This window comes from Squalius cephalus, assembly GCF_949319135.1.
Source record: "Squalius cephalus genome assembly, chromosome: 2".
NCBI classification, from domain to species: domain Eukaryota; kingdom Metazoa; phylum Chordata; class Actinopteri; order Cypriniformes; family Leuciscidae; genus Squalius; species Squalius cephalus.
The window spans coordinates 42,444,323-42,454,291 of NC_137123.1; the positions used below are offsets into that span (position 1 = coordinate 42,444,323).

Consider the following 9,969-nt stretch of genomic DNA (forward strand, 5'->3'; position numbering starts at 1 on the left):
GTTTATTGCTTGGAAGTAGCTCGATCCGGTAAGCAATCATCATGTCGTCCTATGTTATTTAGCATGTTTGGGCGAATTGGTGGGCGGGGCTAAACAGGCCGTATTGAAGTAGGCGTTGATCTTCTTTTGTGGAGGCGGTGTTTTATCCTCTTTGACGTCATAGTTCCCCACTTTGAAAAACGAGTCGTTTGCTGAGCCTGATGTCTATAAAAGCTTTTATTGGACTAACAAGGTAGTTTTCAGTTCTGAAACTTACAGGATATTATTATAGTATGATGATCTCTTATATGTCAAAAGCTCAAGGAAACTTTGATTTCTCAGTTCATCACCCCTTTAAATATCCTCTGCCATATATTTGCAGAAATAAACATAAAAATGACATTACAATGCCTACAATACTCCCAATACCACTGTCTGGCTGTGCAGAGAAACAGAACAATTCATGGGTCCAGCTACATGGACCTTTTATTGCCATTACAATATGAACAATTTGTTTTTAGCCTCTGTGAGGCACTTTGTATTACTTATTTAGTATGAATAAAATTTGATTTGATTTAATAACAATGAATAGCGATAGAGGATCAATTACACCTGAAATGTATATCTAGATTGGCACTGAAGAAAAGAAAAAAGGAAACCACAGTCAGCCTAATTGCTGTCATCATCATCATTGTCATTTTCATTGTCTTCATCACAATCACTAGCACCAACATCGTCATTATACACCAGTGTCTGTGTACTTAATGTCTGGAGGTCCTGAGACAGGCAGGAGTTGTCTGTGGTGATGTAACCACAAGTTGAGGGAACAATGTCTGGTACATGCTGATTAAACTTCACAGTGGTTTCATGTAGCTTTCTTTCCAGCTCTCTGAGACGATGGATGAGAGCAGCTTTTGCACCAGGCTGCTCTGTGTCATCGATGGCAGAGCACAGAAAGGCGTGCTGCTGATGGAGGTGATCAGTTACATTTCTCATTTCCTGGTAAACCAGGAGTTTTTCCTCAGCTGCCCGTGTCTTCATATGCAAGGCATCAATCCCTCGTCTTTTCAGACTCCTTGGGACTTCATCTTCTTCAATCTGGAAAGGGCAAGACAATAACAATCACAACTTAAAGGAGAACTCCGGTCAATTTTAACATTGAGCTCATTTTTTTGTACATTTGGAGTGCTGTCAATACAGAGAACAACGACAAAAATCGGTGTTGCCTACACCGTGTTATCCTCTTTTTAAAATTTGCACCCTGTTGACTTCAATGGGGCAAGTTTTAAACCTGCTTTTAGCCTCTTAACATCCTTGATGTGTCATTACAAGTGCACAGCTAATGTGAGTGATTCCTTCAGAGTGAACGCGGGTCAATCTGACTGCAGTAGATGTGAAAGATATGAATAAAAATGATGTTTATTCAGCCAGCGCACATACCTGTATTTACATCCTGTTTTCGGTCGAAGTCCATAGTAATCGATTGTCGAGTTCACACACGTGAAATCGCTAAATCGCAGATTTAGATACAGATTCACCCGTGTTCACTCTGAAGGAATCACTCACATTAGCTGTGCACTTGTAATGACACATCAAGGATGTTAAGAGGCTAAAAGCAGGTTTAAATATGCCCTATTGAAGTCAACAGGGTGCAAATTTTAAAAAGAGGATAACACGGTGTAGGCAACACCGATTTTTGTCGTTGTTCTCTGTATTGACAGCACTCCAAATTTACAAAAAATGAGCTCATTAACAACCCAGAGAACTATGCCATATTACCAAGTGATCTCTAAAATTATTTAGATGGTTTCTATATGCAATATGGTTCCTGGGTGGTTTATGGTTACGTAACTATACTCACAGCTTCATCAAGACAGAAGTAGACGGGCCAAGAGGGATCACATGCTTCCTCAAAATGCATCGTTGCAGGGAAGATGCTCCTCTGTGGTGGCCATTGTATGCTGTTGTATTCTTTGATTGCTTGTTTTAGTCTTCTATTGGAGTTGGCCACCTGTTTGGACAGTCTTATGGCAATGCCCTGCCCATCTGAAGCAAAGTCAGAAAACAGAAAACACAGTTAGTCTTTTTGTTATTTATTATGGTTATTGGTAAACATTGAAGGAACTTTAATTTGTGGCTTTAGCTTAGCATGAATCTAATCCGATTCAATGATTCATGCTAAGCTAAAGCCACAAATGGGGTCTCCAGACTCAGAGAACGGCTGGATGAACAGGGGAAAGGTAAAACTCAATTGTTTAACTCGAGGGGAGGTGTAAAAGGAGCACATTTGCCCAAATGTTTGTGTGTCACTTTAACAGAACCAGAAGTGCTAAACATTGTCTCTCTAATAGTATCTACATTCATGAAACTGTTCAGCTTGTCCACATCACTTTACCTGGATATTTTCTTTTCAGTTGGAGGAGTACTGCTCTCTCTCTGGATTCAGTTCCAGCTCTGCAGATCAGCTGGGATCTGAGCTCCTGGTCAACATCTTTAAGAGTACACTGGAAGTTCAAATCTGATTCTTTCCATCTGGTCTCAATGCGGTGTTTCTTCTCCATGTTAAGCAGGGAGTTCTCAGTTCTACAAAGGTAGTACATGAATATTATCAAAACACCATTTACACATTCTATCAAAGATCAGCAACATATGGAGACGGGTAACTTACTCTGTTTCATCCCCCATGTATGCCTCACAAGTCCCAGATCTGTGTATTACAAAAAGAATATCAGAAAATTTGGTGGTTGCCAACCATAAAGAGTTACTAAGCTAGACCTTACCAAATATTGCAGATGACATAATTGTGGAATTCATAACATCATTGGCCCAGTTCCGACCTGGTATTAACATGAACAGTGGACAGCTTTAAATACAGGTCTAAACATAATCAGTGTGTACCGCAATGTGGTTGGATCTGGCCAAACCACACACAGAAGTTGTCCAGGTCTCACGTAACAGCATTCTAACAGCATTTGACAGAGGATTCAATTCAGAAATGTTGACGTTGTCCATGTGCTTTTTAAAGGCGTGGTGCTAACAATATAGCAGTGGCAGGCCGCCACAGTTGAGTCACTGTAGGGGAAACACTGGAATGCATTTAAATACCAGGTCAGACACACTTAGGGCTGACCACTTTGTATCAGTGAGAGCACATGTTAATACTGGGTCTGAACAGGGCCATTGCAACAGTTTCCTACACCAATGTGCCTTGTTATTACATATCAGTAGACAAGACACTGAATTCCTACTTGAGATTGTAGAACCTTATCAACTCCTTAATGTAGTCCCTTTTCCATTTAGAGACAGTGTCTGGAGATCAGATGAAAATGTTACAGCTATATTTCTTTTTCTTTTATTTTGTCAGGTATTTTTTTTTGGTAATTACTGTAGTTACATTTGCTTAAAAAAATGGTTAAAACATTCACTTCACTTGCTTACGTATTGGTTTTGGTTTCTGTTGGGACAGCTCTATCTCTCTTTTCTTCCATCTCTCAATGTGTTGCTCAGAGATCAACAGTAAAAAAAAATAAAAAAAATAAAAACAAACAAACAAAACAACCGACTGATCAATTCTACATAATACCACTATGTGCAAAATGGTTGTAAATTAAATGGAAAATTATATGATCGTAAATCTTAATCAACACAATTTTATTTTTTACTCCTTCTGCTTCTTGTGCTCAATTTACCTGGTGCCTCTCTGATGACAGATGAAATGTCTTCTTCAGCTAGAGTTGATAGTTTCTCTGCTTTGTCCAGTTTTTGCAGGAGGTTCAACGCTGCAAAGAAATACTTGAATTTACTTGCGTAGTACAATTTGTTCAAGCTAAACTCCAGAAAATATAAAATGTGTCAAATTTAAACCAACAAGCACAGTGCGTTAAACTACTAGCACTGATTTATGACATCGCCATACAATGGTAAACTAATCAAGGTCAGTAGATTTTCTCCGTCCATAGTGCAGAAGTGCATCAGTCAGCAGGTCAAGCCGGTGAGATGGAGTCATCTCCTTTGTGACCCTGGCGAATCTTCGGAGGAAAGACCACAGTCTCTCCATTCCTTCCCCATCAGTAAGCCCAAACCCACTAAGCCGTCTGGTGCTGTACTTGATCTGTGATTAAAGCAAAGTTGTAAAATATCACATAGATTGACACAACCTCTCACATTGTCCGCAACAGCACGGCTGTGAAACAAGTTTAGAAAACGTCAGGAAAATGCTAGATTCAAGATTACTTTCAGGCCTTTCTACTTTATTTAAGCAGTGCAGTGGACAGGAGAATGGAAGCTAAACAAGGAGGGAATGAAGTGTTCCCACAGATCCTGACATCTGTTTAAATCCAATGGTATTACCTGGCAGGGCAGTTTGTGTCCATAAACGTGAAAAGCTGGCACAGCCAAGGAGATGTTGGGAGGTATACCCTCACCTGATTTCTGTTTGAACACAGTATGGCAGAGCTTTTATTTGTAATTTTAAGATCTTTTAGAAAATATTGAAACTTTACACAGAAGTTTAAAAAAGAACTCACGTTCAAATGTGAGGCAACAACACAGGCAATATCATAGACCACCCGCAAGTGTATGTTCTTCTTTGTGCATCTTTGAAGAAGCTCATCAATGACATACAGGGGATAAGCTAACCTATAACAACACAAAACATGGGAATTCTGATACACTATGCTGAGCTCATTTAGTAGTATGTTGCAATATCGCCCATACACATATCACAGGTTAATACACTTCTATTACAGTATGTCATAGACTTGCCGTTCTCCTTGGCTCATGTTTACAAACATCAGTGGGATTTCATGACGACAGGAGGCTCCAAACACTCCTGTAACATCAAGCTTTTTCTCTTTTTTTTTGTGATCTCAGCATGTTGCCAGCCTTGAAGTTACTGCAGTCCTGGGATAAGGAAAAATGCAGATGGTTATGGGAAGACTTGGGTGTTTTTCTATTAGTTTAAGTTTGCAATAAAGTATTCTACAACTGTGACTAACCTCGTGAGGCTTGGAATTATCAGGATGTGAAAGCAGATATTCCTGTACATTATTTTCAGCAACAAACATGCGGGTCCCATGTAAGGGCTCAACTAGGCTTGTCCCTGAGCTTTGTTTCCTCACAAGGCCAAAGTTGGCATCCAGAGTTACTATCATATCTCCATCCACCTAGGAAACAATAACTTGAGTAATTCTGGTTTTGTATCTGGTGCAGCAAAAAAGATAAAAGATGCACAAGTTCCCTCATTCATACTCATACCAGGCTGGTGAACATATACTGTTACCGTTATATCAAAATGTAACACTTCACATTGATTCAATTTGATCATTTCATGGGAACTGCAATCAAGTAATCTAACATGAACTAAGCTAGGAGTAGAACCCACCTTTGGACATGCTGGGCACGTGGTCCCATCATCAAACTGAGGGCAAATATCCACCAAACTCCTTTGTCGGAAGTGGTGATGCCTAAAGTGGGATATGGATTCTCCCACCAGGGCTCTGTAGAGTGCGTTAACCTATGGTATTAACCGCGTCAGCAAAAATGTTACTGAAACATCATTAACATTAAAAGCCAAAGTAATACTTTGCATGGTTCATTACCAAATTATAAATATAATTATAAATATATTTCTTATAAAAAATGAACAATCAGCAATCTTCTTTCATACAACTGTAAGATCCTAGATGTTTTCGTAATGATTTACTCTTCGTTGTGATATATCATGATCTGAAATGTTGGCGTCACAGATGGGACTTCAAAATTACCTCTGCAATCTGACTCACCTCTGTAAGAGTCAGATTGTTTCTCCAGCGCAGAGTGTTGCAAAAACCCTCAACAGAAACCTGACACTCCAGTGACAGACAAACAAAAAGTTCCAGTAAAGGAATGGAGAAGGCAGTTTGAGGCTTTTCAGCTGTTGCTGGCCAGAGCCCGTACCGCAGAAGAGTGCAGGCTTCAGGTTCACACTCGCACATATCTATAGGGATGGTGCAAAGACGTCCTGCAAAAAAAATACATAAAAACATAACCAAGGAATACAATAAAATAGTCTATTGATAATGATAGACAATCTTATTGATAGACGGCAGCATGGCAGTGGCCATTTGCACTCATTGGCCCAGGACAGCTGTGGCTACACAAGTAGCTTACCATCACCAAGTATGAATGAGTGAAAGAATAATGGATTCAATGTAGAGCTCTTTGAGTGTCTTGAAAAGCACTATATAAATCTAATCCATTATCATTACTATAATGTATATTAACACAGACACTGTGTCACCAGTAACCTGATATGTAATTACTGGAAAATTGCACATCAGAAGTGTGAGAAATTCCTACGAGAACGTCATTGCTCAACATTTCATCAGCCTCTCTTTTCTTTTGTCAAGGAAATTAAACACATGACTTTTAACATTATAAAATGACAAACCTGTGTTGACAATGACTTTTATATCTTTCCTGTACACAGCATGGTTTTCATGGCCCTCGGGTAAATACAGGAATAGCCCCTGGTAGGATGGTTCATAAGAAGAATTCTGAAAGAAAGATAACTTTAACTAATAGTTTTGGAAATGAGTAATTCAAGACAACACAAATTGTAGTATTGTGCTAAAACAAGATTTACAAATATTCTGCTATATGTATATGTGTGAGTGAATGCTGTTGTTCATACATTCCATTTATCAGGGACGTGCAATGAATTGTGGTGAGTCCTCCTCAGACAGGCTTCACAGAGGACTGCCGTGGTGCTGCACTCCAAGCACCTATAATCAGCATGCCGTTGGCAGACAGAACACTTGGAAGTGATTGGTGCTGAAGTTTCAAATGAAACTTTGAGCATGTCCTCCTTGACTGCATCCCAGGCATTTAGCTCTCTCTTCTTTGCCTTACTGTATGCAGTCTCAGAAGATGAACTACAGCCTGCTGCTTCATCTTGTTCTGATGGAACAAGTGTGGAGTCCAAAAGGCCTGTTTGTTGGGAGCTGGGCTTGGGGATGTCTTTATGTGTAAGGTAATGAACCTTTACACAACCATTGATATTCCTCCTCAGCACCTTTATCTTGATGTTTCTTAACCGTGTGCCTTTCAGTGCTTTTCCCATCTCTGGAAAAAAAGGCAATAAGGACACATGCGTGACTAATGGATACAACAAAAGCTAGATTTTTGTTCCTTAATGTGCATGATGTATTAAAACATAGGCCTAGATGTCACGAGTTGTGGATGGTGAGGACCTAAATGCAGCAACAAAGTCAGGAGGCAGGCAGGTGGAGGAACCAAGTTTTAATCAAATAAATGTAACAGACTACATGGAAGACACAGGGGGAAGCAACATGGATCTGGCAGGGAAATAAAGAAACCTAGGGGTATATGTACACTGAGCGGCTAACAATGAGACAGAAACCAGGTGTGACAAGGAGCAGGAAGTAACAGGACAGAATGCACAAGAGAATGAACCAACAATATAAAAAACAGGAAACAAGACTAAGGCAAAACTAACACAAAAAGAACACAACACCAAAAACCCGGGAGACCATGACATAGATACATAACTAGATAGATAATAAATCAAATAAACTTACCACTGCAATCTTGGAACAGTTTTTCCTAATCTGGGAATCAAAAGTTGTAAAATGAGATGGACAAAGTCAAGTACAGAGAAACATAAGCAGGAAAGCAGACAGATAGAAAGACCTGTGTATAGGTTTTATGTTTCAAGTTCAAGGTTAATTCAAGTAATGCATTTTTGTTAACGTTAGCCTGTTGTTGCTAGCTTACATAAATCAAAATAGAGCTACCACAAACCTGATATCACTATCACTATATACAGTAGGTATATACGAGCATGATATAGCCTGAATGAAGAGTTTGTATGAAGCAGATACAAAATATATGTACAGTGTAGTCATTACACAGAACGGCTTTAAGGCTAAAAGGTGTAATTTACAGGAAACTCACGGTGTAATAAATCGTTTTCCCCCCTCATCTGCTAACTTTTTTTAACTCATTAGTTAGCCATGGTGGAAGCTAAATTGTTAGTAATACTAACAGTTTTGTTTCGATTAAAAAAACAACAACGTTTTTGTAGTAAACTGTAGCCTAATGCTAGCTTGACCGGTAAATACAGTAAATGCAAATGAAAAAAAAATCAATAAAAACAATATCTGGAATTTCGTTTAAACTCTTTTATGTTACCTTATTATAGCTTTAATATAACAGTTTTCTAAAAAATGTTTTTTTTTAGCTCATAAACTAAATAGGAACAGTTGAAAATGTCTTACCTGAAAGTCGCGGGAAGTTTGAGGTCTGGCGGCGGACTGTATTCCTGGGGGACTGGATCGAGAGTCTTCCTGTATGATGCTGATCAGCGATGTGAATAGATGATAAAAACCTACTGCACCTGCTAGGAGGCACAGTAGGGCCCTACTGGCCCATACGAATGGGCCGATAACCACTGATAATGTCCATTCAATCGGGTGATAACATCCGAAGCGGGTGCACAGCATTTCATGCTTGAACCCCTAATAAGAATGAAGGCTTTTTGACAGTTATAGCGCCACCTATGGTCCGATCTCCATGAAACTCTGCATGCTTCCTCACCATGTTCTGACACATATGCTCATCAATTTTTGTGAAGTTCTGAGTTTTCCTTTGGGATTTATAGGCTTTTGAGTGTATTTTGCCACGCCCCTTTTCTAAATGACCCTGTTACAGCCACCCACATGCCAAAGTTCAACTTTTTTTCGATAATTATTGATCTAGAGAGTCCAGAGAATTGTCCTAGACTGGTTTGGTTCCGATCGGGCGAAAAACCAGGGACTAGTTCGCAAAAGTAGGTTTTGGACAAAATTCGACATAGCAGAAAATTTTCCCTTTCTATATCCAAATCGGAGATAGCCATTTTGTCCGCCTTGAGCCAAGGATTCCAACGATATAAGACACTTGATCCTGGGACAAACGGTCTAAGAGTTATGAGCGATTTTGAACTTTTGGTTGCTGTAGCGCCACCTATGGGCCAATCGGGGTCATACTCTGAGAGGTTGTCCCCAAATTGAGGCCTACCATCTGGCCAGGTTTCAAGTCTCTAGGCCTTACGGTTTGTCCTGCACGATGCGTTTTACAAATCCTTACAATTACAATAGGGTTTCAGCATTTCATGCTTGAACCCCTAATAAGAATGAAGGCTTTTTGCCAGTTATAGCGCCACCTATGGTCCGATCTCCATGAAACTCTGCATGCTTCCTCACCATGTTCTGACACATATGCTCATCAATTTTTGTGAAGTTCTGAGTTTTCCTTTGGGATTTATAGGCTTTTGAGTGTATTTTGCCACGCCCCTTTTCTAAATGACCCTGTTACAGCCACCCACATGCCAAAGTTCAACTTTTTTTCGATAATTATTGATCTAGAGAGTCCAGAGAATTGTCCTAGACTGGTTTGGTTCCGATCGGGCGAAAAACCAGGGACTAGTTCGCAAAAGTAGGTTTTGGACAAAATTCGACATAGCAGAAAATTTTCACTGCTTACATCCAAATCGGAGATAGCCATTTTGTCCGCCTTGAGCCAAGGATTCCAACGATATAAGACACTTGATCCTGGGACAAACGGTCTAAGAGTTATGAGCGATTTTGAACTTTTGGTTGCTGTAGCGCCACCTATGGGCCAATCGGGGTCATACTCTGATAGGCTGTCCCCAAATTGAGGCCTACCATCTGGCCAGGTTTCAAGTCTCTAGGCCTTACGGTTTGTCCTGCACGATGCATTTTACAAATCCTTACAATTACAATAGGGTTTCAGCATTTCATGCTTGAACCCCTAATAAGAATGAAGGCTTTTTGCCAGTTATAGCGCCACCTATAGTCCGATCTCCATGAAACTCTGCATGCTTCCTCACCATGTTCTGACACATATGCTCATCAATTTTTGTGAAGTTCTGAGTTTTCCTTTGGGATTTATAGGCTTTTGAGTGTATTTTGCCACGCCCCTTTTCTA

The 9,969-nt window shown here is 39.9% G+C and overlaps 2 protein-coding genes across 2 annotated transcripts; both read right to left on the reverse strand.

The window, feature by feature from the left end:
* Positions 1-202: 202 nt before the first annotated feature.
* Positions 203-3,494, reverse strand: LOC307146209 (uncharacterized protein). Its single transcript, XM_079850087.1, has 4 exons — positions 2,648-3,494; positions 2,375-2,562; positions 1,841-2,025; positions 203-1,077 (listed from the first exon to the last, which is right to left on the reverse strand). Exons 1-4 carry the CDS (start codon positions 2,662-2,664, stop codon positions 649-651), a joined length of 819 nt encoding a protein of 272 aa, XP_079706213.1. The 5' UTR covers positions 2,665-3,494; the 3' UTR covers positions 203-648.
* A 1,273-nt stretch (positions 3,495-4,767) lies between these two features.
* Positions 4,768-9,090, reverse strand: LOC307154366 (uncharacterized protein). The gene is made up of 7 exons (XM_079864252.1): positions 7,560-9,090; positions 6,653-7,083; positions 6,410-6,515; positions 5,763-5,980; positions 5,363-5,494; positions 4,977-5,144; positions 4,768-4,881 (listed from the first exon to the last, which is right to left on the reverse strand). Exons 2-7 carry the CDS (start codon positions 7,079-7,081, stop codon positions 4,819-4,821), a joined length of 1,116 nt encoding a protein of 371 aa, XP_079720378.1. The 5' UTR covers positions 7,082-7,083; positions 7,560-9,090; the 3' UTR covers positions 4,768-4,818.
* Between the last annotated feature and the right edge of the window lie 879 nt (positions 9,091-9,969).

Bases quoted from the DNA above. Each gene is read 5' to 3' on its own strand.
- LOC307146209 (XM_079850087.1), bottom strand. The intron at 2,026-2,374 runs GTAAAGTGATGT...ACTTTGCTTCAG, and splicing joins ACTGAAAAGAAAATATCCAG to ATGGGCAGGGCATTGCCATA. The intron at 1,078-1,840 runs GTGAGTATAGTT...TGCCCTTTCCAG, and splicing joins ACTTCTGTCTTGATGAAGCT to ATTGAAGAAGATGAAGTCCC.
- LOC307154366 (XM_079864252.1), bottom strand. From the start codon at position 7,081: ATGGGAAAAGCACTGAAAGGCACACGGTTAAGAAACATCAAGATAAAG. The intron at 5,981-6,409 runs GTTTGTCATTTT...TTTTTTTTGCAG, and splicing joins AAAAGTCATTGTCAACACAG to GACGTCTTTGCACCATCCCT. The intron at 5,495-5,762 runs GTGAGTCAGATT...TTAATACCATAG, and splicing joins ACAATCTGACTCTTACAGAG to GTTAACGCACTCTACAGAGC.